Source organism: Rhea pennata, chromosome 5 (assembly GCF_028389875.1).
Source record: "Rhea pennata isolate bPtePen1 chromosome 5, bPtePen1.pri, whole genome shotgun sequence".
Taxonomy (NCBI): domain Eukaryota; kingdom Metazoa; phylum Chordata; class Aves; order Rheiformes; family Rheidae; genus Rhea; species Rhea pennata.
Genome location: NC_084667.1, coordinates 46,503,801 through 46,531,380, shown reverse-complemented (window position 1 = coordinate 46,531,380; position 27,580 = coordinate 46,503,801). Strand labels below are relative to the sequence as shown.

Here is a 27,580-nt window from a genome sequence, read left to right as displayed (position 1 = left end):
GGAACTAAATTGAAAAACATGCTGATCATGGAGAACAATTTTTGCTGAGTAACACAGCCCAGACTGCAAGGGGAGCTGAGACAAGTTAAATCCAACAGTTAACGGGCATACAGCCAATGGAGACATTTCTGGACACAGTCTCTAAATTTTAAATCTCATATGGACTTAATCTTGTTTCTCTCAAATTTACTTGTCTCTCCTGCCCTCCTCCACTCTTACCCTCTCACTTTCTTGTCTCTTCACCCCTGCAGCTCGCCATTCCAGTCTCTCCTATCACACATTACTCCTTCACTGCAAACCTCACCAACTTTTGTTATTATTCTTGTAAGCCAGCATTTATCTCTGTGGAGGTTTCAAGGCTACAGGATCCAGGTCACTCTGCCCAGATGTCAGTATTACTATGCCTTTTCACACCACGGATGAATGTGGCCCATGACATGTTTGCACAGCAATTGCTTGGTAAGACGAAGTCATCAGGTAGTTCTACCTCCATCAGCAAAATATCCTTGGAGCTCTGAGCTTGGACCTTTGGGTGCTGGACTTTTACTGCCACTGTTCTTCCATCCTGCAGAACTGCCTTGTGAACCTGGGCTAGTGATGCTGCTCCCAAGGGAGTGTCCTCAAAACTTGCAAAGAGCTCTTTGATCTGTCAGAAGAAAAAGAGGTGTCAGCTTGGGGTCCTAGGAATAAGGAAACCCCTGCTCACAGACCACATACAACACATGCCAAAGGTGGCAGGCTCAGCCCTTCCATCCTTCTTCTGTCCCCCTTCCTGAGCCTTGTCACTGCTTGGCTTCCCAGTGAAGCCTGCCACACTGGGAACTGCCCCTGGAGATACTGTGCTTACAGAAATCTGAATCAGAACCCCAAAAGCATATTTCATCTGAGACGTCAGGTAGCCCCTCCAGGCAGCCCTGAAGCCTGGTAGAGCAGGTATGGTCAGCACCCCTGGCTGTTCACAGGATGCAAAGGCTGACAGCTGCCCCTTTCCATGCAAATCTATTGCACATTTTAAATGCCACCCACCATCACCTCCTGAATACCTGACAGTGCACATTCCTCTGCAGTACAGCATCAGCCAACTTATATGGTGAAAGTAAACACATGACTGGAAACAGTAGTAAGGGCTGGATTGTCTGGGCATATCTTGAATTGCAGTTTGCACTTCTAGAGACTTGGCCTGAACATGTTTCATGGGTTTTCTCACTCATTGAATGAAGGGGACCACTGCACTCAGCTCAGAAAAAAAGCACCAGCTGGATATAGCAAAGCATTTTATGAGCAGGAGAGAGAAGCATTAGCAGCCCTCAGTGTGAAACTCAGGACTAGACTATAGGGAAAGCTGCAGATCAGGAAGTTGATTCACCCGAGCGATGTCCAAGGAACATAACGTAGACAGGCCTGGGAGAGGGAATGGAACATGGGCAAAGCCCTGTCTGACTTGCATTATGAAGCACCACACTAAAGACTCTCCAAGCAGCACCAGGCAGTTTAGACTCTGGGATCATTATACCCACAGTAGTGTGATACCACCCTAGCTGATTAGCCAGGCCTCTCGGCACAGCTAATTAGCTCAGACGTAGTATCAACACAGCATTGCTTTGGACAAGGAGCTAGTGCACATAACACTACCCAAGGGATTTCTGTTGTGCTCTCCAGAGCATGATGCAGACAAGCTCTGAGGTACCCAGAAGAGACAGCAAGGGGAACCTGTCCCACCCTTCTCCCTCAGTAGTGTCAATTTCAGAGGAGCAGTTAAGAAGCCTGTAATTTCTGTGGCAACAGAAAAGAAAGTCAGTCAGTGCATTTTTGTAACTTGCTTTTTAAAAGGTAATTAAAGATGGGAGTTGAAGTAAGCTAGTAATTAAATATGAATAAATCCATTTTAAGCTGAGCCTTCATGCAAAATATTAAACAAATATTCTTTTTGCTGACAGGGAAGAAAAATACTATATAAGGAGCAACCCATTCCCTCCTGCAGCTGCCAAGGAATGAGCCCCCTCCTATTCCTCCTTGTACCTTCCACAGAAAACTATTACTAGCAGCAAACTGGAGCATTCACAGCAATTAGATTCCAACAGAGACTCAGCTGCCTCCACTAATTCACTAGGAAGGTGTCTGTTATTTAATTCCATTTGGTCCTGGTGGCAAAAATCAATTAAGTAAAACAACAGCATTTAAAAATGACTAGTTATTTTTTAATTACAGCAGGTCCATGATTCAAACCTATTGACCATCCTGTCTCAACAGAAAAAAAAAAAAAAAAAAAAAAAAAAAACAAGTTTTTCTCTTTCCCCATTCTCTCTTTCTTTCCTTTTTTCTCAGTTCACTTGACTTCTAGAATCTATTTTCAAATTAGTATAAAGAAAGAAACACTTACAGGATGACAGATGGTTCAGAGGACATGTGTTCAAGACACAGGGACTTCTACCTTCAGGTGATGTTTGTATGTCAGATAAAGAGAGAACCTGTTAAGGTTCTCTCTAAGGTTCTTAAGGTGGCCTAGAGCATGCTGGACTACAAGATTCCATAAGGAATTCACTTCCCATGCTTCTTCCATAAGGAAAGAGAATACAAATAGAGAACTTGCCACATGAGGTCAAACTGGGACTCTCCTCATCTCCTCCACTACCCTACATCCTCGTATCATAAGGCATGTCTTTAGAGACTAGAGTACCAGCCAAAATTACTGGACTATCTATTGTAAGGGTGGTAACCTCCTCCAATGATTAAAGTATGAGGTTGGGAGCTCAGTAGCATGAATTCTGTGTAAGATACATTTGTGGTGAGACAGCATACCAACGGGATAAAATTCCACCTGCTCTGTGATTTCAAAAGCTTTTAATTGCCTACACTGTCAATCTAACCATTTTTACCAGCACTAAATGCATGCAGAAATGAAAGAAAAAAGAAAGAAAGAAAAAAAAAAAGGTTTCACATATTACTTCCGGCAGGAATAATACATACAATACTCTTCTGTGGCTAGGTTTGCTCAGGAAATGTAATTTGAGAAAAGCTGTCTCTTGAAAGTCTCTTAGGCAGAAGGATTTTATTTTAAAGCTTGTTAATCAAGACAAGAAAGCCAGGATAGTGGTCACGTCAATTGAAGCCAGACAAGCACCCTTGCTGGCATTCAAGGGGAAATTTGTGCACATTCACAGGCTCCAGGCTAGGGCAGTAAGGGCAAGGACTACGACAGGGCCAGAGAATTGATGGCCTCTCTAGGAGCAGAACCACAGAGAGTACATAGAGGGGAGGGAGCGTATAACAGCTGGGACACTACATGAGCGGGTGTGAGGCTGAGATAAAGTCTTGGAGTCTATCTGACATAGTACTTAAGGGACTCCCATGCTTTTTTTCAGCCCACAGCTGGTGTCAGAGGAGACCAACTTATCAAAGTGGTTGTTACCATCTGTAATGCTGGCAGGAGATGAAGCAAGCCCAGTTTCCAGGCAGGTTTAACTAAGTTTTAAAAGAGAGAATATGAACTTTAAGGCTACTCTTTCAAATGAGCTGGGCAGCCAGCTGCAGGTTTACAGCTGCAAAGGTGAGTAGTGTCCCCGCACATGGTAGTTTCCCTCATTTAGCCTTCTGTTTATCCAAATCCCCATCAGGCACATTTGCTCATCAGCAAATGCACATGTCATTGTACTTCCATGATTGGAAAAACAGCCCTGGTTGTTTAATTCTAAAGAATTAAACATTTTAATTTAAAATATACAAAATCTCTTCAGGAATGTTAGTATTAGTACTCACACCTCAGGCAGCAGATATAAAAGCTCTTCTAGGGTCTACTTAGAGATTTATTAGCATGTACTTGTGCTGAGGTTGCACCTAGGGACCCTCATTAAGCCTGGAGTACATTGTACATTGTACAAGGTGCACAGTCACCATAGGCCCCATACAAGCTCATGTATCACTAGTGTCCCTGTTTTTCACCTAGATGCTTCCTCACATGCTAAAGTGTCTTCCCAAACTACCCACTGCTCTGCCCAAGTTTTATGGAGTCCACTAGCTCTTAGAGATGTTGCCATGCCAACCACCAGAATGCCTCACTAGTTTTGAGGATCCTGTCCTTAAACATGTAGGAAATTATTGGACATCAATTGGATTTAAGCTCCTAAATCAAAGTCCTTTCTGAAACCGTTGCCTTATGTGACCTGCCTGGCATGTTCTGATGAGCCTTTGGCAGAGCTGGGATTTAACTCAGATGCCCTGAATAGGCTGGAGCCTGGTGTCTTCACCTCCAAACAATGCATACTAAATGTGCACATCTTGCTAGTTAATTTTCTTTGGAATATATTGCCTCTTAATCACAACCTTTTTATATCCATGTGCTATATAGCACATGGGTATAAATTCCAGCATGGTTCTCCAGACCCTTTATATAGTGCAGCCAGAATGAGGCCACTACAGGGACAAAATAAGAATACTTTGCGTTTATGGGTCCTATCCAGAAGGTTTCCAACAGTACCAGGAGGGTCTTGAAAATTCTGTTTTTCTACACCCACTTACAGAGAATCTTCCCTCAACTCTGCCAAGCTGAATCAGTCTAGTATAGATAGGTCACTGATGACACTTTCAAATGCTCAACATTTCCCAGGGGAAGAGAGTACTTCACCAAAGAATTTCAAGACTGCCTTCAAATGTTCTCAAGGACTTCAAAGGACTCTTCAGCATAGAAAGAGAGACAATGAGGAGGGAATGTCAGAGAGACCTATAAAATCACTTCTGCTACAGAGAATGTGACTGGGAATGTTCATTCACCTCACAGAAAGAATTCAGAAGCAGCAACTGTCTATTAACACAAAATAGCAGGTAGCAGGATTAAAACAAGCAAAATTAAATATTTTCTTCCACACACTAAGCAAGCTGTGGAACTCACTGCCACAGGATGTTGTAAATGCCAGAAGTGTGGGTGGATTCGAAAAGCAATTAGACAAATCAATGAAGAAAATCCATCACAAGTTATTAAACACCAAGACACAGTCTCTGGCTCAGGAAATCTCTAATGATCAGATTAATGGAAGCTGGAAGATCATAACAGGGAAAGTTTGTCATGCTTTATAGCTCTCTCAGCCAATGCCAGCTCCAGTTGGAGACATAGTGGCTTCAGATTTTGATCTTATCAGTACAGCCATCTTATTTTCTTCAGCAGTTCTTCCCACCAGATTAACTAGTCTCAATGACAGAAGGATGGAAAATGGAGGAATTACTCAATCTGCTGCTAGCTAGGACTTAGCTGCTGTCTGGCAGGCTAGAAAGCTACTGTGAGCTACTGAGAGTGCAGAGGGCATGGAGGAACCACAGCTAGAAGTGCCCCAGTCTCCAGGGTAAGCCCTGAGCCCTGGTAACAGTGTATCTTCATGAAATGCCTGTCATTCAACTTTCAGACAGTAAGGTTGCTTCTGTTACCAAAAACAGTGTAAATATGCCAGAAGTGGGTTCAGAATGAAGAGGCCCACCTGCCAGACTCTGCCAGGGCCCAGTGCATCTGGAAAATAAGTGGCAGGAGCTGAGGGCCTCCAGCACACAGAGGCCACCTCCAGATACTTGCTTGTGCTCCAAAGCTTCACACACCACAGCTGCTCAAAACTATTTACAAAAGAAGGACCAGCAGAAATAGTGCTATTCCTCTATCACTGAAAAGCAAAGCACACTTAAACATTCAAAGCTTCCTCCATGATTTCACAGCAGATCACTTCTTCTGATCACAGCACAGCATAATTGTTCCCAGTCTTATGTTTTGTATTTAGAGAGAGCAATTTGTGAGATGCCTTGCTACTTCAGACTAGGCAACATAGGATTAACTCTTCTTGCCTCCAGGATAGTCATCACAGGCAAAGAGGCAACAGGGTCCCTATGATGACAGTGCTGTGTTGGGATGGCCAGAAACTGCTTCTGGCATTTTGATGCCAACCAGCAACACAGGAAGATGTACACAGGGAAGCATGTATAAATCCATTCAAGACAAGAGGGTTCATACAGGTGGGAGAAAGATCAATGGAGGAATTTGATGGCAAGAAGGCAAGAACATGAGGGTAAGTAAATTCTACACATTGCCTTGTACGTGGTTCTCCAATCCAGAATTCCCTTGACAAAGTGACTCTACTCATCTGTTTTTCCCATCTATGATAGAGATGGCACCAAAAACTCCCGTCTGAATCATGACTCCATGGACAGCAATCTGCTAAGGTAAGCAAACTCAGTCTGCAGGAGCCTTCTAGATTTACACTTGGCTCATACTGTCTATGACTTCCCAGCTGAGACAGTCCAGTGGAACTGTGATAGGGGGATTTGCAGAGCTGGTGGAAGACAGACCAAAATATTTCACTTTGGGAACAGAGCAGGTTTCCCACAGAAGCTCTGGGGCCTGCAGCTGCCAATTTAGCATCGCCTAGTACTGTGTTCCCTCTATTTCACATGAGGGAATAACTGAAACTTGCTGCATACCTCGTACTTAGCTCTGGGTCTGATACCATATTTTTAAGGCTTGTGGCTGCAAGAACTTCTGCAATTCTCTTTACCGACACTAGGACCCTATTTGCTTTCAAAACTCTGAATGCCTTTTCTGGTCCAGGTCCAACCTCATTCTAGTCTGGTAACCTTTTCAAGAACAGATACATAACTATCCATGGCACTGTGGAATTACTGAACCCTACAAGTCTGCAAGACCAGAGTTCTAGGCATGAGAAAATGTTTTCTTGGAGTAGACAGATCTACTTCCCAGACACCAAATAAGGATTTTTTCTCCATTATCCCAGCTTTTCTATCCCCTCTACAAAAACAAAACGTCACAATGTTGCTCCAAGAATTATTAAGACACCAAACCTAAAAGATTAGATTTATCGCAGCAGACAATGGATTATGAAGAACAATTTATCAAACGTCAGAACAAACAACCCACGATTTACAGAAAGTTTTTTTGAGTCAGTGAAAGCTGAATGGACTTCTCATCCACTAAAGAATGCCAAGCTTATTTGATAGGTCCTAAACACATCTGTCAAGAGCATGTGTTTATTAACTCAAACTTTTAAATAATATTGTAGGTATGTACAGAATAGTGACATTCTTCTGAATGAATTTCATGGTGTCCATATTACATATACACATAACTATGTAGGTATATACTACATCAGAATGAAATGCAGGTCAATGCAGGGTACATTGCATATACCCTGACACAATGAAGCAATTACATACAGTTTATTCCACAAAATCCCTACTTCAATCAGTGCACAGGAAAGATATGGGAGATACAACGTGCCTTCTACACTGGAGATACAAGGTGCCAGTTTAAAATTCAGAAGAGCTGAGCTCTAACCTTGGCTCTCCCTGCCTGATGTCAGGCCATGGCATTTTGCAGTGGCCATACAAACATGGGCAGAATTAGGGTTGTCCAGTCAGCTATAAATCTGTCCTCCTCTATCTTCTTGGGACCCATTTGGTAACTTTAATATCTTTTAAAAATATATCTGTCAGAGATGTATACAGCATTTATTACATACACAGCTACAGACATAGAACCTTATCTGGTGATGGTAAGCATTTAATTCTGGCATGATGGTCATGGCCAACTTGACTAATCATTGCTAATGCTACACTGCAATATCACAAAACCAGGGCTGTCTGAGCTGGTTGTATGGGTTCATCATGTAAAATAAGGACCTCCACTTTTAAAACTGACATGAAATGGGGCACCTTTGCTAGCACAGTGCCCTTTGCAACTTGTTGCAGCTGTGCAGTGACCCAAGGAAAGAGCACTATCTACTAAGTTAGCAGCAGTGTTTACGCTATAAAGAAGCATTCAATAAGCACCAACTTTAGGGTAGGCACACAATTATTACCAGGCAAGAAGCCACATCTAAGCTCAGCTCTTCTGTGCCTGGTCTGCGGAGGTGACAGTACAAGGTGAAAAAGCTGCAAGGGCCCAGATGACACAGGATAGCTTCTTTATCACTGTTATTCACCAGCTGGATGATATCCCTACCGCTCCTCTTACCCAGCACTGATAGTCTTGGATCTTTACTGCATAGGTACATTTCAGTCATTTCAGACCTCAAGATCATTTCTTTACGCTGCAAGGCAATTGCTTAGGAGAATGCATGTTGGCTTACACCAGAATCAGTACAAAGCACATGCTAATAATTTAACTGTATGACAATCATATGCCACAGTTCAGGTCTATGACCTGACGCCATTTGGTGCTACTGCAGATATAGCCTGCAACGCTACGCTATTAAACGCCTTGTCACTCCTCCACCCCACCCCCCCGCACACACACACACACATTCCAATGGCAACAAATGCAAAACCAGAAATGGTGTTTTCTGACGAAAACAAAGCAAGGTGGAGGTGTTCATCAGGTCAATGCACACTTTGTGCAGCGTGACTGGTAGCAGTCCTAGCTGCAAAAACAGATTACCTTCCTGGGGAAAGACCATGGGGGGAATGGCTCAAATGCTTAAGGTCCTCCTAATGAATTCCCCCTGCCAGCACAGGTTATGTGCAATACCCTGTACTGATCAGCTTGAACAAACCATGCCATTGGCTTCCCTGGGAAAGAGCTTTGAGCCAGCTTGAGTATGAAGTTCATCCTTCCCTGCTCTCTCTATCTTGTAACACTTCAGCATTCTGTAGCCCACTACCAGCTATACCACTGAGAATCTCACTTCGGGTTCCCATCAACAACACTTCCTATTCACAAATGCATGAAACTTATAGAACAAGCCTTTGCAAAAGCAAGAGTCCTTTATTCCATCATCTGGAGACCAAAGTAGACCCATCAACTGCCCAGCACTCAGGATCTTGCTTACTTCCTATTCTGCCCAACTATCCTCTTTCTGTGGTCTTCTTCTGCCTAGTAAAGCAGTGTGAAAGCCTATGTGCAGACACCCTCTCTTTCATCTCAGCCATCCACTGAGCTGTTCAGCAATAGGTATCAGTCAATACTTGCTGCAACATCTTTAATTCTTACAGAGTGATAATTTTGAGAAAAAGCACCTTTTATTCCGTCCCTATTTACTCATGCTTAACAGTCTCTGCTCAGGCATACTCAAGTATCTTCATTTTTACTGAGTGAGGTCAAATCTTTAAGACAAAGAAAAAGTATTTAAGAATATCATTCATCTCGGATTGAAACCAATCCCAGTGGTGACAGCAGTAACAGGTAGAAATAGCAGTGAGCACACAGAGTTGATGCACAGCTCCCGATATCCCACTTGAGAGGTGGGCCCGATCTCCTCCTCTCCCTGAAGGGGAGCTATTTACCCATGGCTCCCACAGTCAAAATCACTGAAGCCCTGAAAGCCTAACCAGAATCCTTTTATATATTGTTGATCATTATAACCTAGCTGAAATGGCAACCTCATTCTTCTTGAGTTTTTATTGCCTCCAGGGATATTGAATTCCAGAGCATGAATGTGACGGTGAAAAAGTGCACTCTAGATCAACTGCCAGCAGAAGATGTGTTTGGCCACTAGCCCAGGTCAGGATCAGGCAGCAACCCACAGTTTAGGCCAGCTTTCAGGAAGTCTTACCTCTCCTAGCCTTGCACCTCCCATGTCAACTATTAATCTCACTGCATTGCTAAGAAACAGCTGCCCTTGGAGGGTTCAGTAACTCAAGACAGGTCTTACGACAGGTTAGATAATCAGGACAGAAATCTCAAGCCCATCTGTGTTCAATGACAAGTTAGGTCATACTGTGACAAACCAGGCCAGCTGGTTCCAGCAACTGCGCTGCGGAGCAGGTAAGCTGGTAAATACTGGCTTTATTTATAGAAAAAGGAGACTGCAATATCCAATCCAATAAAAGCAAGATTTGTCATGGCCAGACTAGAATCTAATATCCTGTTACAAGGAGATGAATGCTTTTTACCAGTGAAGCTATCAGGTGTCCTACTAGCTTCCAGAGATAAAGGATGCTAAGATTAACAGACTAGCTCAGCAGCTCGAGAGGTATACAGATTTTCTGCTAGCATCACCATGTCTCTTCTATGCTGAGCTTCACTCAGCTGCTCTTTGTCCAGGTGCTGGTTTCACAAGAGACTCAAAGCAAAGCGACATCACATTAGGTATTGAGCTGGACAGTGGGAAAGCAGAGTTCAGACATTACCTGCAAGGCTTGCACATCTTAGCCAGCATAAGCACATACAGGAAAACAGAGAGAGGAAACAGCAGTCAGGATATCTCTAAACCAGCCACCAGTATGAATATCACCACTGGTCAAACCACCCCACCCTACTTCACAGAATCACAGAATGGTTGAAATTGGAAGGGACCTCTGGAGATCATCTAGTCCAACCCCCCTGCTCAAACAGGTCACCCAGAGCATGTTAGACAAGATCACGTCCAGGCAGGTTTTGAATATCTGCAGGGGAGACTCCAAAACCTCGTTAAGCAAACTGTTCCAGTGCTCAATCACCTTCCCTGCACCCAGTGCAGACAGCTTTCCTACACACCTGCCATCCCACACTCAGAATTACCTTCCAACAAGTTCTTTCCTTCCCTGAAGTCCATTACCAAAAAAAAGATGCTGCTGTTAGAACCTGCATCATAGTTTTAATGATGAGCTACAAGTCCAATTGATTTCTCCATAGAGGAGCACCAGTGAAAGCAGTGATTTCCTCAGGATCTCCCTCCATGATAACAAAGTACTAGTCCTTCCAACCCTACACGTGCCATCAGGACAACATCCATGTCTTGCTTTCAACTGCAGTTGATCAGTACAATGACGTGCCCTGTTCAGCATCCCATTTCTTACTACCCCAGAATAAACCTATTGTTTAGCAGGAAACTGGACAAGATCCACAGTGCAGTCTGTTTGTGACTTGCCTCCAACAGCAGACAGTGTTGCCTGATCCAAAAAGCCAACTCACAATCCACCAGCAACTACACACACTTGTGCAGGGAGAAGGTGGAAGATAAAGCTCTCTCCAAGTGCACACTAAATAATGTCACTGCACACTGTTTTGCATGATACAGGCACCTTAGTCTATGCAGTCTATGCATGCACCAAAGAGTGAAGCTAAGGCAAATATATATGTACATATTCCTGTTCACTTCCTTTTATTTCATCATGCTGAAAACAAAGGCCAGTGACTTGTGAGTCCTTTATTCCCTTCAGTACTGCACAGGCTGTGGAGCAGATGCTTCAATCTGCCCATGCTTTACCCCCTCCCCATACACATTCAAATGCTTTCCTTTCTCTTAATTTGATCTTTTATCTTGAGCTGATAAAAGATTGAATGTGAATTGAACAATGCTCATTAAATACATTCTTTTCTCCTGATCTTTTTGGAGAAATATTACCTCACCTGCTTCTCTCCTAAATGTCTGTGAGGATGGACACATGTCAATCTCTGAGACAGATCAGAATCATAGTTATTTGACAGCACACAACTTTCCTACCACCAGCCACATTTTTGTTTTAATTGAAAGGACTCTCCTTCATTCTTCCCTCCTTTCCCACTAACAAATGAAGATCTTCTTTGTTTGGCTGGGGAACAGGGAGAGCACGGCAGGAGAAAACACTCTTCTGCCAATAAATTCTTCTTTCTATATCCCACCTGCCTGATGGGAATCTTGTTCTATAGTCCAGGAGGGGTGATGGTGGCCCCTTCCCACTGAAATTCTAGGCTTTGAGGATCAGTGTGTTCCCCACATCTCTTCAGCTTCCTAGGAACAGAGCTGAATTTGCTAACATAGCAGGAATATCCCTGTAGCATCTAAGGAAGAGAACTGACTCCTGCAAATACTTTCTAATCCTTTTACTTGACTTTATGATCTCTTTCTATCCTATCAACTTATTTCCCTCACACTTGCTCTCATCCTTCCCTCACACACTCCTTTACCACTCTCCTTTTCCTTGAAATACAAACCACCTTTAGAATACCTTGTCTTAACAAATAAGAACTAAAACTTCACATCTGCGCCTTTCACTTGTCTCCGATTTCTGCCCCATCTCCCTTTCACCACTGACCTCACTGTGCTTTCTGCCATCACCTTGAGTTCTTTTTGTCTCAGCTGGAGCTGGGCTTTCTACCCTGCCCACTCCATTATAGACTGCCAAAGTCTCCAGTGACAGATTTTAGCTATGGCACAGAGAATCAGTATTCCATCCTCATTCTCCATAAGTGCCTTTAGCACAGTCAAGCGTGCTCCTCATCATCATTCTCCTCAACCTTCTGCTTTTCTATCAGTTCTGTCAGGATGTCTGAGCATCTTCCTTATCCCTCTCCCAGCTTTTGGAAGATGGTCCACAAAGTTCTGCCCACAGTCCCTTCTTCCCCCACCACTTCTGGAAAATATTGTGCATAAAATTCCCATCTCCTTTCTAGTGACTTCTAGATCTACCACTGTATGCTAGATCATTCTACTTCTATCTAAACTACAGTTTCAGCCTGTCTCTCAAATACCTTCTTTCATATATTCATCTGTCTGTTTACATTCAACATCGGGAACACAGCTTTAGCTATGCTGTCACTCAAACCATCCCTCTTTTCTCACCACAATGGACAATGTCACCACATCTGTCAAACATGCCTGCAACCTTGGTACTGTCTCCAACATTAACCTTCTTCTAAATCTCATTTGCAGACCAAGTCCAAATCTTGCATATTCTTCCTGCATGATACACCTAAAACATTTTTCTCTATAGCCCAGTTAAAATTCTTGTCCAGGTTACCATCCTCTCAAACCCTGAAACACATTTCTTTTGCTGAGTTTGACAAACACAGCCTGGCCTGGCCCATGCCTACTCTGAAAAGGGGAAAAGACTGCTGCCCTGTCTTATCCCTTGGACTGTACCACTGTCTGTTTATATTCTTCCAATAATTTCTTCTCTCTGTTGACCAAATTTGCCTATTTGCATTCACCTTCAAAGCTTCGTGGTTTATTTTTAATCTAACCAGTACTCCAGGATGGTCTCTGCACTCAGCAGTCTGTCTGAGTTGATCTGCTGTCTCCTGTTTTATACAGAGATTGTAAGCTGTCTAGGACAGAAGCTAATTACACTCACACCTGTACAGCACCTGGCACAGCAGACTCCTCATTTGTGAACAGAGCACTGAGTGCTAGCACTTACAAGTAACAGATGACAATAATCCCACTGCTCCCCTCGCCCCATTCCATTGGGAAGGCCCCATTTTTTCCTGAATTACACACATAGTAAGATATGTAGGGGTCTCCAAGGCACCCACAACCCCTTGATCAAATTCCTGCGGAACAGCTATTGACATATTAGTGCTACAGATGCCAGCAGCTTGCTGTAAAGAGCAAGGGCAGCACATGTAGGAAGAAACATCACAGAAATGGTGCTAGTAGGCACATTAAGCAAGAAGGTATGATTTAAGAAAGCACCCAGGAGCAAGTGTATTTCCAAAGCCATTTTGACTCTGGGTATAAATGCATCTTTGCCACATGCTGGCTGAAACTAAAGTAGAAAAGGGTCAATGGACTCAAGACAACAGGCTCAGTGTTGCTCACAGCCAGGCAGAGGGAGGCTCTGCCTTGGACTGCAGAGATGCCCAAAGGGTCCTGTCAGCAAGTAAACCTGAACAACAGCAGCAGTCCTGTGAGAAATAACCAGCTGCCAGGCCTGAGGGCATACAGGGACCTTTGGGAACAGACATCACCTGTACCTCATCTTAAATGCCTCTGATTCAGCTTTTAAAGCCTAGGGGCTTTGTGAAGTGTAAGAGAGAAGGGAAGGGTGGGAGGAAGGTCTGTGGGCAGGTTCACGTGGATATACAGGGTGGTGAGGGGATGTTTTGGGATAAAGGGTTAGGAAAGGTGGGGATAGTCACATCTGATGGGCAAGAAAATCTGTGCCACGGTTGGCAGAGAAGGGTAAGGAGATGGCACAGGGAAGTATATTTGTATGCCTGGCTCCTGGAAGGGGAATGGTGGGTGAAATCCTCCATCCACAGACAGGCAGAGGAAGGAGAGTGCCAGGGTGGGTGTTTGAGCATTGAGTGCACGGGTAGGGTGCACACAAGAGCAGAGTGCTGAGGTGTGTGGCACACATCCAGCAGGACAGCACTGTATTCATTTGAGTGTACGTTACACTGAGTCATGTGAGTTTATTACTTCAGCTGTCACAGACAGCTTCATAGGTTTGGCTCTGAACCATGCATCCTGTAAAACCAAAGCACTACAAAGCTTACAGAAAATATGTGCTGAGAGGCAGTGTCTGTCTATGGCCAGGTTGCAGTGGTGTGTACAGCACAGCCAGCACCTCCACAGGACATGGACACTCAACACAGCCTATCACAGCCGTGGTGTGCATTGACTGCCAACGTGCCAGAGCAATACACAGCACTCCAGTGTCATCAAAACTTTCAGAAAAATCTTACCAAAGAGATCATTCTGGGTAGCCTACCATCTTCAAGTAGGACCTCATGAGTCAAAAAATTCCATGCAGCTATGTCATAGACTAACACCTAGGCACCTAAAGAATCTCTAACTTAAAGAAAAAAAAGCCACTGAGCCTGCAAATCAGAATTATACCTTACCAGACCATTCCCCATGGCATTTTCTGATCTCAAATGTTTCAATTTCTTGCAGAAGAAAAAAAAAAAAGAAAAAAAAGGAAAAGAAAAAACCCTCAGAAAATCAACTGTCTAAACTCCTATAGGTTAAACAATTAATGCAAAGGAAGTCAAAGGAGACTAAGCCCCGTTGCACAAGTGAAGGAAGGTTTTGGCAGATAGATTAGGGGATAGAGTGCCAAGGCAGCCATGAGCAGGACTCAACCAGATTCCCCTTCCAGGGACTATACGCTGAGAGAAAACAACATTCTCATGCTCTGGAGGAGGGAGTAACCCTGTCCCAAAGCTCTCCTGGTGAAAAGGATGCCAGGTTGTCCTTGACCTGACATTAGGTCAGTCAATCTGGTGTTTGCAAACAGAGCAGGGCACAAGGGACAATCAAGGTCTGCAGCCTGAGCCACAAAATTTCTCATTTGCTTTCCCCACCTGCACTTGGCAGGAGAGCAGAAGTCCCAGGCAGCCACCACCAGCACAATGGCCCTGAATGGAGGGGGGTCACACTAAGAGTTGCCAGCAGCTGGGGCCTCTTCCCTAGAGATGGGGTAGGAGAGCATGGCGCAGGCTGCAGCAGCAGCAGGATCTGTGCAGGCAGCCACTCTTGCCTTGCATTTGAGTAATGAAGGCCCATTTGTTCTGGGTGACATTAATGCTTTTCGCCATCCATCTCAGACTCTTTAAATTACTTTTTCATGGCCAAAATTCTTTTCCTAATCGATAAAAATCTCTTTTTTATATCCCAAGTTACTGAAAAAAGTGAAATTTTTTTTACTCCTCATCACAGTTTTAATACATTTTTTATTAACAGCTGCTTGAAAGTTTTGATTGGCCTACTGAGAGAGGTATGCAGAGGGGTAGGAGAAGAGCCAATTTTCCCCTCCCACTTCCCAGCCCTATGCTCACAGCAGCCCCTCATGCTGTCAGGGTAATGGTCCTCACAGCCCAGCCTCAAGTCTGACAGTTAATGGATGCAGGTTGCCACACAGTGGGAGGAGGTTTCTTGTAATGGGCAACCTAACCCACAGGAGGTAGAGCAGAACCTTGCTAACCTACATCTAGTTACCTGTGCTGTGCTGCCATTCAGAGAGACCTGGACAGGCTGGAGAGCTGGGTGGAGAGGAACCTCCTGAGGTTCAATAAGGACAAGTGCACAGTCCTGCACCCAGGGAAAAATAACCCTAAGCACCAGTACACACTGGGGGCAGACCCGCTGGAAAGCAGCTCTGCAGAGAAGGACCTGGGAGTGCTGGTGGATGACAGGTTGACCATGAGCCAGCAATGTGCCCTTGTGGCCAGGAAGGCCAATGGTATCCTGGGGTGCATTAGGAAGAGTGCTGCCAGCAGGTCCAGGGAGGTGATCCTGCCCCTCTACTCAGCCCTGGGGAGGCCTCATCTCAAGTACTGCATCCAGTTCTGGGCTCCCCAGAACAAGAGAGACATGGAGCTACTGGAGAGAGTCCAGTGCAGGGCTACAAAGATGATCAGAGGGCTGGAGCATCTGCCCTACGAGGAACGGCTGTGAGAGTTGGGCCTCTTCAGCCTAGGGAAGAGAAGACCGAGCGGGGATCTTATCTTTGTGTATAAGTACCTGAAGGGAGGGTGTCAAGCGGACAGGGACAAACTCTTTTCAGTTGTCCCATGTGACAGGACTAGAGACAACAGGCACAAACTGAACCACAGGAAGTTCCGCCTGAATGTGAGGAAGAATTTCTTCACTGTGAGAGTGACGGAGCACTGGAACAGGTTGCCCAGAGAGGCTATGGAGTCTCCTTCTCTGAAGATATTCAAGGCCTGCCTGGATGCAACCCTGTCTAACATGCTCTAGGTGACCCAGCTGAGCAGGGGGTTGGACCAGATGATCTCCAGAGGACCCTTACAACCTTACTGATTCTATGATTCTATTAGCCGTGTACATGGAGGCTGACTTCAAAAACCACCCACACACAACATTGCTGGAATGTGGTATCCATGGACAGAAGTAAGATCAAAAGCAACAGGAGACCTGGGCTTGAAGGTTTTGCAACAGAATATACAGCGTTTTTGTCAGAGCTGTTTGGCATCAGTCCCTCACAGCTCCATAAAACTGTGCAAGTGATCACAGCAGGCATCAATGATTTTGTGCAAAACACTCTGCCACAAGGATATGTAATGATGGAGGAAGTGCAGCACATCTCCTGGCATCCTGGATGGGTTAGATAACACTGTCAGCCTGGGAACCGACTTCCTGGGGCCATAATGTGATATGCAGCATCGTGACCTAAAGATCTTGTGATCTAGCAGGGTAAAAGACTCTTCTCTAGGGCAACATATGGAGCTGGCTTCAGAAAATGGATCATATTCCCTTGGGAACAACTTGGATGCCATAGGGCATGCAGCATAACACCCTGCTGAAGGCTTAATTGCTCTCCAGCATGGTGGAGCACCGCTTCAACTGTTTTGCAGATTAGAAGTAAGCATATGCCTTGCCAGAGCTTAAAATGCTGATAAACAGTTCCAGAAGGAAGGGAAACAATCCATCCTTCTCCATCCCTGGCAGAGCAAAGGCTGCCATGCTATACCAACACTGCTTACAGAAAGAGGAGCCTAACGGGATGTGCAGTATGACCAGATGGATGATTGCAAACCAGGAGGTATGTCAGGACTAGAAAGAGGTAAGAGAGAGTGTTGGGGTAGGCAGGTGTATGCAGTGAAGCCAGGAGAAGTCACAGTATCTAAACTCATTATCACAGCACGGCAGAAGAGAAGTAAGATCCACAGAGCCATCTTAGGGATTGCACTGGAGCCAAACAAAAGAAAGACAACAAGGAAGAGCAGAGCTGTAAAAGCTGTCAAGTCATTCTGCAGCTGCTCAGTCCTACAAAGAAAGAAGCTCTGGAATGGCCAAGATCACAGTAAAGAAAAGCAGATGTACTTTCAGCAGGGAGTCTCTCAATAGTCTGATCAGTTTTAGCAGCAAGTGATTAGCTCCTCTGAGCACCCTGTCCATGAAAAATCACAAGCAAAGATCTACAGAGAGCTTTTTCCACCAGACTATTAAAGGGCTGTCAGAATAGGCTTGGCTGAACTCAGAGATGCCATGCGTTCTGCACCTTTGGTCTGGGACCAAACTGGCATCACCTGTGCTACATCTCTGCATCGCAGAGCCATAAGCCAGCCTCTTCCAACAAGCCTGCCAAGAGGGAGGAAGTGCCCTTAATCCCAATGCTGGCAAAACAGTTCCTTCACCATTTCTAATTTCAAAGAGCAACAAAAACGTAATTTTGCATTTTTAAAGTGCAGCCACTCTTGAAGATTCTCTTTCCAAAACCTCTCACCAATCTTTCTCCCTAAATGTCCGGTCTCCGCATTCACCAGAAGTTGCTTGGCTCTGCTCTTGCATGTACCTTGCTGAGTTACAGAGCTTAACCAGGTATCTTTCCTTGTGTCATTAATAGCCATGCAGAGAAAAGGACAACTGTGGGGCAGGGAACATTCATTTCTCATTCATTTTCAACTGTCAGCTTTTTTTTTTTTTTTTTTTTTTTTTTTTTTTTAATACTTTCAGGACTTTGCTCAAGCAATGAAGAGAAAATATGATGAAAATAAATTTAGGTGAGCTGCTTTCATTCCCAATTCGTCAGCCATTCTTATGGCTTTTCCCAATCGATCCAAGGGATCCATCCAGAATGTCTGTATCTCCATCATCTCTCCTAAAGACCCTTGCTCTATCATCTCACTGACAAACACTTCCAAGAGTCATTGTAAATGTTTATTTGTGCAGTCTCTCCCACCATTACTATTTATGTTGTCCTGAGAATCCCTCTCCCCTGCCCTATTGCTTACAATACTCAACAGAATTATCATCTGCTATTATCACTCAGCCAACCCACTGTGGCTGAAATTAGAAAACAGCATTCATTCACTACACCTATACTGGGAACTACTGATTATTCCTATCCTAATAATCCCTGATAGGTACACACGGATATTGCCCTAGATTCAAAATGGGGTTTGACAGGGCAACCCAATAGTCAGCTTGTATTCTGCTTCTCCTTCTGTACTGAATCAGCAAAACATGTCATTTGTCATTAAATTAGTCCATTAGCTCCTGCAACAGAACTAAATGCTGCAGATTGAAGTCTCTAGCCATGCTGCTGGCCTGGAGTGAGAGCTCCTCCGCCAGTAAGGTGCCACACAAGCCTTCATGGTGATAATAGAGCAGTGTCGAACTACTGTGTGCCTCACAAGCACTCTGTCTTGGCTTAAAGATCAGTCCTATCAGCATGTTCTCCATTTAGGCCAATTTTCCCATAAAACCTTCCCTACTTATCAAACATCCAAGCTACTGATAAGATTTTCAAGAGGAGGTCACATCAGGAGACAGATTCTTTCTAATTGTCTAAGATATAATGGTCCTATACATTTACTGGCTTTTTTGATCTTAAAGTGCTTTTGAAAGTTCCTGCTTCATTTGCCAGCTTCTTACATTTCTCCACAGGAAAAAATGTATTTTCCAGTTATTATTTTCCCCCTACAGTCTGCACTGGTCCAAACTGTATACAATTTCTTTTTTTAATTGCCTATACTTTAGACTCATCTGAGAAGCCTGCTCTTGTGTCTGTTAGAGGTGATAGAATTTGAAAGCAGAAGGGTCAGGCTTATGTCCCCCAGGAAGATTTCCTCAGTGTCATTTTCTTCTTTTTGAATTCATCTGCAAGTTCCCAGGTGTCATGTTGGTACCACGGGAGAATGTTTCAGGATCTCTCTCTGCATTCCCCACTGCTCTGACATGCTACCTTGCCCCTTCTTCCACCTGTATTTCAGCTAACTATATTGTATTTAAAATGTAATGAGGACATAGCTACGCTGGAATTAAATTTGTTCCTGAAGTAACTCTGTTAAATTCTTTGGGTGCCAGCAAAGATAATTTTGGTGCATTAGGTTCTCCCAATTCTTTCTTTCTTTCTTTTTTTTTTTTTTTTGCCCATCTCATGCTCTCTTTTTTAACCATTGCTTTCTTCCTCTCCTTCAGCATTCCCTCTCTTTCCTTCCATTTCTTTTTCCCCTCTCTCTCTGTCTCTTTAAAACTAAATATTGCCAAGCACTGCCCATGTGGGTGAAGTGAATGCTAAGAGTCCACTGCAGAGACTGGATTCGAGCTACCTCACTGCAAATCAATGAGGCATGGAGGGCACTAAGCTCCTGAAATACGGGGGGGGGGGGGGGGGGGGGGCGGAAATCAGAATATATCAGTGGTAGGTGAAAAAAAAATTGAGAGAAAAGAAGAGGGCCTATCTCTGAGAACCCTGCTCAGCCACAGAGAGAAGTCGCGCAAACAGAGCCAGACGGAGGCTGCTTTTGTAATTTAATGAGGGCTAACTTTGGGATGGCTCCTGTGGAGGGGAGGCTGCTGGATGGAGCCCCACGGAGCAGCAGGGGTTTGCAGAGAGCGCACAGCCTATTCAGCTCCATCTAGCCACTGAACTATTAGCTGTGCTACAAGCCTGTAGCACTGAGATAGGGAGAACCTTGGTCTCACACAGGCAAAGGGAAGGCAGGTCAGGGGCTGATGTTAACCCTGCCATTAAACTGAAGGGAAATATTCATTGTAATTCCTGACCAGGCGATACTTTGCAGGCCCTAGAACTGCACCTAGGCAGACCTACCCCATCCAAATCCATCCATAATATACTGAACAGGTCCAAATACTTCACTTGCTGCATGTCCCACTGTACCTCCTCCCCATCTGAGAGTATGGGCCAAGAACACCCCAGAATAGCCCCCTACACCTCCTTAAATGAATTGATACACATGTATACACTGCTTCCCTTCTCTAACCTCCTGTCTTCCTCCCCTTCCATCCTGAGTTTTTGCAACTGCCTTTGCATAGTGGTGCCTCCTCCCTCCCTCTCACTATATCAGCTATGATCCTTGAAACACCTCTCCTCAGCCTGGGGCAGGAATGAGAGGGGAGCTCTCCTCAAAAGGCACAAGATGCAAAGAAGCAGGATATACTTGCTAAACACTGGCTCTTACAGCTAATGAACATAAGCACCCTCCTCTGATCTCAGTAATGTGGGCTGCTGAGGGTTAACTGTGACACAGCCTCTCGACTTCCCTGTTACCTGACTGCAAGTGCCAAAAGTGATTTATGCTACTATTAAAGGGATTTATTTATTTTTTTCTTTGAGGTGTTAATTAGGGGCTTGAAAAAGTAAAATGCTGTCAGTGCTGTTTGGAATTGGTCTAGTAAAGCCAGGGGAGAGCAGCCTCCCCTCACACAGTTCTCTCATAGCATCTGAGTCCTAAACAGCACCCCTCTCAGTGTGGCCTACGGCCCTCCAACCTGATGTCCAGCAACCTTGTTAGTCTGAGCACAAGCTCCTGGGCATGCTGCTCTGCTAAGGCCCGTCAGCTCCTGACAGTCCTCACTCTATTACTCCTCTATTATCTTCTCCTTTCCTAAGCTTGCCAGCAATGCCTATCAATAGGCAGGTAAAATTTGCATGGCATTCTCCAAGGAGCAAAAAGGAGACATCTACCTTGAAATCTCTTACAGCTGAGGATCAGCAGGCACCTCCTTGCTGCTGTTTTCATTCCTCCAGCTGCACATGGCTCACTGAGACCTAAGAAACCAACAGTCGCTCTTACCTCTTTGCCTAGATCCTCACGGATGACTTGCTCAATCTCCTGCCTGGTGCTCTGTGGGGCTTGGCTGTGCAGCACTTTGAGGGTGCAGGTGTACTCTTCAGGCAGCAGGTAGTCGAGTGCTCCCAGGTGCTGCCCCACCTTGATGAAGGTGCCTCGGTTGGCACAGCACAGCTCCCGGAGGCGCTTAGCAGAGCGCAGGTGCACCTGCAGAGAGACCAGAACATCAGCCAAGCCCTGTTGCCACCTATTAAATGTATTACATGCATACACACGTGTCCCTTTTATTCCCCCAATATTTAAGCACACCAGGGATTTCCTTGATTGGTTTTGGCCATCATGATCTAATGTATCAGCTAAGCACTAGGATTCTGGTTTGATTCAGAAGGGATTGAACTAGACCAGGACAAGATGCTCCACAATAAAAGGGACTTATTTGCTCATGTACCACGATCAGTGGCAGCATACTAGTTCTTGGCTCTATCCTGTGACACATCTTTACAGAGAACATATCTCCCATAACACTAGTGATTGGTTTATCACTATGATCTACTGCTACGACAGGACTAGAGGCAATGGGCACAAACTGAACCACAGGAAGTTCCGCCTGAATGTGAGGAAGAATTTCTTCACTGTGAGAGTGACGGAGCACTGGAACAGGTTGCCCAGAGAGGCTGTGGAGTCCCCTTCTCTGGAGATATGCAAAGCCTGCCTGGATGCAACCCTGTCTAACATGCTCTAGGTGACCCTGCTTGAGCAGGGGGCTGGACTAGATGATCTCCAGAGGTTCCTTCCAACCTTACTGATTCTGTGATTCTAATTTGGGAACTCTTTGTCAAAAAGCAAAACTCAGGACCATGACTACATAGACTCTCAGTGCTTTGGATTCAAGTGGAAAGAAAACAGCATATACCAGCCCAGTTCAAATGGCTTGCCAGGAACTTGGAAAGAGAGTTTGTTAAAAATATGTAATTTAAAAAAAAAAAAAAAAAAAAAAAAAAAAAGATTAAAACTATCTGGCAGTGATGCAAAAAATAGGTGGTCAGTGTGTCATCCTCCTCACCTCACTCCAGTGCAGCATCAGGAGAAATTACACCTTCCTGTCCAGACACATCTTGCTCTTGCTGCTCACATTGTCAACAAAGCTCACCATAGCAGTGTTTTTTCTAAAAGTTAGGAGTTAGGAGACTCAACAGCTTTCTTCGCACTGGCCAAAGAGCAGCCACCAAATGAAAAAGCCTATTGCCAACCACTTGCCAGTCCTAGTCTTCAGTTCCTGAAGTTCATTCTGTGTCTCAAGAACAGACCAGCTACTATATCCTTTAGTGACAATGATTCATTCTGCCTTTATTACTCCCACTACAAAAGCCTCCTGCCAAGGACATGGTTACACTCAATATTCATTAATAAACTTCAGATAACTTTATCCTGATACATTAATAAACCTAAGCAAATCAACTGCAGAAAACAACTCTGCACCCATCAGCTGGTAATATCTGATATTTAGCTGGCTGACAATGTGCCCTTGTGGCCAGGAAGGCCAATGGTATCCTGGGGTGCATTAGGAAGAGTGCTGCCAGCAGGTCCAGGGAGGTGATCCTGCCCCTCTACTCAGCCCTGGGGAGGCCTCATCTCAAGTACTGCATCCAGTTCTGGGCTCCCCAGAACAAGAGAGACATGGAGCTACTGGAGAGACTGCACTGTAGGGCTACCAAGATGATCAGAGGGCTGGAGCATCTGCCCTACGAGGAACGGCTGTGAGAGTTGGGCCTCTTCAGCCTAGGGAAGAGAAGACCGAGCGGGGATCTTATCTGTGTGTATAAGTACCTGAAGGGAGGGTGTCAAGCGGACAGGGACAAACTCTTTTCAGTTGTCCCGTGTGACAGGACTAGAGACAACGGGCACAAACTGAACCACAGGAAGTTCCGCCTGAATGTGAGGAAGAATTTCTTCACTGTGAGAGTGACGGAGCACTGGAACAGGTTGCCCAGAGAGGCTATGGAGTCTCCTTCTCTGAAGATATTCAAGGCCTGCCTGGATGCAACCCTGTCTAACATGCTCTAGGTGACCTGGCTGAGCAGGGGGGTTGGACTAGATGGATCTCCAGAGGACCCTTACAACCTTACTGATTCTATGATTCTTTGATCTGAATGGAGGCTGCTAATTCCTCCAGCTTCTGTGCAAGAAGTCAGTGAAGGTCAAATTCTCTGTTTGCAGACCTCATCAGCCCAGAAGACACTATGATCCTGTGGTGATGGACACCACCAGAAGCCTTGGACTACTCGGCAGAGAGGAACAATTAAAAAAAAATTAATAAAAAAAAAAAAATGTGCAGGAACACACAAACATATACACTCATTTTTTCCCTCTGCATCAGGCAGTGTAGCATCTTATCACCTTACCGCACAACAAGTTGTGTGTACCCCACAAGGGAACATGTCAGGGGACAGGCTGACTGCTGAGCTGCAGCACATGAAGTACAGGCTGAGGGAAGTGTGAAGAGAAAGCCTAACATGCAAGTCTCACACTCAGTATGTGAGACTTGACACGTTCACATGTGCACACGGGCATGCATTTTTTTCTTTCTTTCTCTCTCTCTCCCCTAAATGTGCATACACAGACAAGTGTAACTCACACCAGCAGAGCAAGCTTATCTCAAAACAGAGGGGAGACACACACATACCTGTGTGTCACCTGCTCACATCACTTGCTCGAAAGCGTTCTCAGATGTACAACACCCACAGTGCCCATAAGCGCTCCCTGAAGTCTCCTGGATTAGTATGCTGTATTTCACACGGCTGTTCTAAAGTTCCTCCTGTAACAAGCAGGCTCCTGCAGAGTCTGTTCCCCTGTGTGGGGGCAGGTCAAAAGTAAGCCAAAAGGGGATGAGTAAAGGAAAGCATGAAAAGAAATGAGCAAGAAAAGCAGGGAGGGAGTAATGGGATGAAAGAGAAAGGCAAAGGCAGGGAGCGAGCCAGAGCTGGCTGACAAACCTCCCAGCTGGGTAGTTTGTCACAGCACAAGGAGTTCAGCCCATTAGAAGGAAATAGCTTTATGCAGCTCTGGTAATTGCCCTCCACAGTCTGCCTCCAGCAGTGCAGAAAACCCACCCTGGCAGTGAAGGGGAAGCCATAGCTGTGGCAGTCCAGCATCCCTGGAGGTGGCAGGTTGAGTGCAGCTGCCTGACTTGGGCAGGAAACAGTGCCAGGCCTGGCTCCTTGCAGATGCACTCCAGAAACTCCCACACTGAGCAAGGGCCAGACTGGGGCCTTGCCACCTCCCACAGACACAGCAGAAACCCGGGAGAGGCCCCAGACTGCTGCATGACTCAGGGCAAAGCATCAGCAGTCCTGGGGCTGTAACATGGTGCTAGGGATCAGCCAGCTCAGGTTGGAGGTGCTGGCACCAAAGCACTCACTGCCCCACAGTGATCACCCAGGGGATTGGTTGGCAAATGACTCAAAGCAGCCAGCAAAATGGAAAACTTAAGCAGTTGAAAATGCAACCGGATGTAGACATACTTGGCTGGCTGCAGGGTGTATTTTCATGCCTGTCATTGCTGTGAAGGAGGCAGAGAGGGACCTTACTCCTTTAGCACAAGGACAGAGGAAATTTAAGCCTCTCAAATTTCCCTATCCTGTAGAGGACCCAGATTGCCCCATGGACACAGCAGTCCTCACCAAGAAAGAAAAGGGCACTCCTTATAGAGGGCTCCAGGAGTAAAAAAGAACAAAAACTACATGCACAACATCCTCCACAGTGCTTTCATGGTGCACCTAGAAGTTCTAAGAGTTCGCTGCCCTGGCAGGATATAAGGACCAGGGAATGCTAGCCCCTGTCTCTGTCAGAGAGAGTTTGATCAAAAACCCTACAAATAATTACAGATACAGATAATCTTGTCTTAGGAGAGGGAAATCTACCTTATTTTACAAAAGCACAATCTACATTAGAGGCAGGAGTACAGTGAAAACATAGAGCGATTGTGAATACAGCTTCCAAGGTTTCTTTTCTTATCAACCTGGCCAGGAGGCTGGCAGAAAAACATTCCTGATGCTATCTGTTAATATGGGTCAACAGTACTGGACACAGTACCCACGCGTTCCTGTCCTACAAACAAGAAACTGCAGGGTAAATGAAAACCTCCCAGAACAGCTCAGAGATTTTCTCCAAGAAATCTCACAAGATATCGCTCTTCATTGCACAAGCAACACACTCTGGACTCTTACTCTTATCAGGGAGAAGAGCTGAGAACAGCAGCTAGTTAGACATGGACTTATATGGACTTATATGCAGCATGCCCACAATCACAGTACAAGGAATAGAAACATTTCACATACTGGGAATTACCAAGAAGATGCCTCCCTTGGGAAGTAATTTGGATTACAAATGCCTACCTGTCTGCATGTATATATGACTCCTTCCCCAGTCCACATGGGCTTCTCTTTCACCCCCCACCCCCCAGTTTCAGTGGGATACATTCTCCATTGGCCTACAGAGAGGCTATCAGACCCATATGGTTTGCCAAAATCCTAAATAGACTGGAATTAACTTTAATAATCAAAGTTGTTTCATATGGGCCATAATAAAAGAAATAACTTACAGGTGTAGAGAGCAGGCACATACAGGATGAAGCACTCAGCAAGTAGAGGTGCACAGGGACATTTTTTAATTTATCCTTGATGTACAAGCAGATCTGGCTTCTCAAGTATTCTAAATACTTTTGAAAGAGTCTTTACTCACAGAGACCTTGGCAAAGAGCTGCTCTTTGGAGTATCAAAAATACAGGTGTCAGGAATGTGGCTGATGCTAATCTGGTCTTAAAAAAAAGTAATTAATTTAGAAGAAACTAAGTACCAAAGGTAAAATATACAGGTACAAACCTGAGTATCTGGAGACAGATTCTGTAAAAGGGCTCAGGAATGTCCCTAAAGACATGAAGGTGAAATGGTGAAAGTAATTCCTCAAACAAAAAGTCCTTCAGAAAAGTCATTCCAACTCTGAGGGGCATACTTGTAGCTGGCAAAACATGAAATGAGGATTAGGAACGCAGAGAGAAAATTTGAAAAGCAATTAATCTAAGACATAACACGCAAGTCACCAGAAATTCCTGGTGATGGCTGCAGCTTCTAGGAACACTGCAAACAAAGATACCTTACAAAGGGCATCAGGCTGGATTTTGCTGTGGGAACAGGGCTAGGATGGCACCTCAGTGCTGCCTAGCACCCTTGCACAGCTAAGTAGGAGCAGCTCCACACCACCTGGCTGCCTCCTACTGTTTCACCTGTACCCAACCTGGACATGAGAAAAGAAACTCTGCTCAAGCCACAGATGATTCCCCACATGCGGCAAGATGATGAGAAGCAGCCTACCCTAGCCCTGCTCTTCACTCACAGCTACAAAAGAGAAATGCACTCCCAAGATGGGACGTTCCCAGAAATAACCTTGAAGACTTTAATCATATAAAAGCTTCAGATGAATTTTAAGAGGCTGTGAAGCTAATAATTATAATAAAACGGGGATTGTGCATTAAAACTGTTAGCTTCCAGCAAACTGAAGGTGAATAAATGTTGCCTTGTTTTTTTAAAAAAAAGTCCAGGATAATCTGAGAAACTATAGTCCTGTTAGATTTTGTTCTGTCCCAACTAAATTAGTTGAGACAATAATTACAGAGAACACTAAAATCCTCTAGCTAAATACGATACGACTGAAGAAAAGCCAACAGGGATTTTAAGAGGAAAAAAAATCATTCTTCTCCAGCCTACCAAAATTCTCTGAACATGTTAACACAAGAGTCAATAAAAGAGAAAGGGGAAAGATGTATTGGGACTTTCAAGTGGCTTTCAATAAATTCCCTCAAAAAAAGTGAAAAGAAAACTCAGTCATTATTGGACAAGATACAAGGATGCTCTTTCAAATCATATGTTCATTTTATCATTCTCCACTCAAAATTCCCTCTCTACAACACCAAGCCCAGCACTACAGACAGTAGCAATGGTGAAGATCTCTAATTAGGACAAAATTGCAATATTTAGTAATGTTTTTACCACAGCTTCATTTCAACATGCTCTGAGTAGGCTTAGACAAGGTGATGCTCTAGGAGCTGTCTATATGAGCACTTGCAGTGTCATTATTTCTAGTAAGTCTGAACTAGCACTAGAAACACAGCGAAATGTGATGAAAAGAGAAAGAGGTATGGATAGGACCCACAAGGCAGAAGGGGCTCTGTAAGATAGATGGGTTGCCCTGCATCACTGTCAAAAGTTAACATTAGAGTGACCCATTACACCCATTCTAATCTCAAGGTTTAATTTCCCTGATAGAAATCTGGCAAAGGAGAGAACTGCGCAATGACAAAACTTCCAGGAGATGCAACAGAAATTACTCACTACTACAAAAAAATAAGCC

At 44.7% G+C, this 27,580-nt stretch overlaps 1 protein-coding gene across 11 annotated transcripts in view; it reads right to left on the bottom strand.

Moving 5' to 3' along the window:
• Window positions 1-27,580, bottom strand: part of ADCK1 (aarF domain containing kinase 1) — an 86,181-nt gene that overhangs the window by 30,629 nt on the left and 27,972 nt on the right. For 10 of the 11 annotated variants that reach the window (XR_009958538.1, XM_062577023.1, XM_062577019.1 and 7 more), the window contains 2 exons: window positions 21,179-21,382; window positions 488-646 (listed from right to left, as the gene is read on the bottom strand). Coding sequence is in view for 10 of the 11 variants with exons in the window: in XM_062577023.1 (XP_062433007.1) it covers window positions 488-646; window positions 21,179-21,382 (363 nt within the window). In the remaining variant the exon portion in view is untranslated. The remainder of the gene's footprint in view (window positions 1-487; window positions 647-21,178; window positions 21,383-27,580) is intronic. The other variant, XM_062577028.1, reaches the window with a different exon arrangement.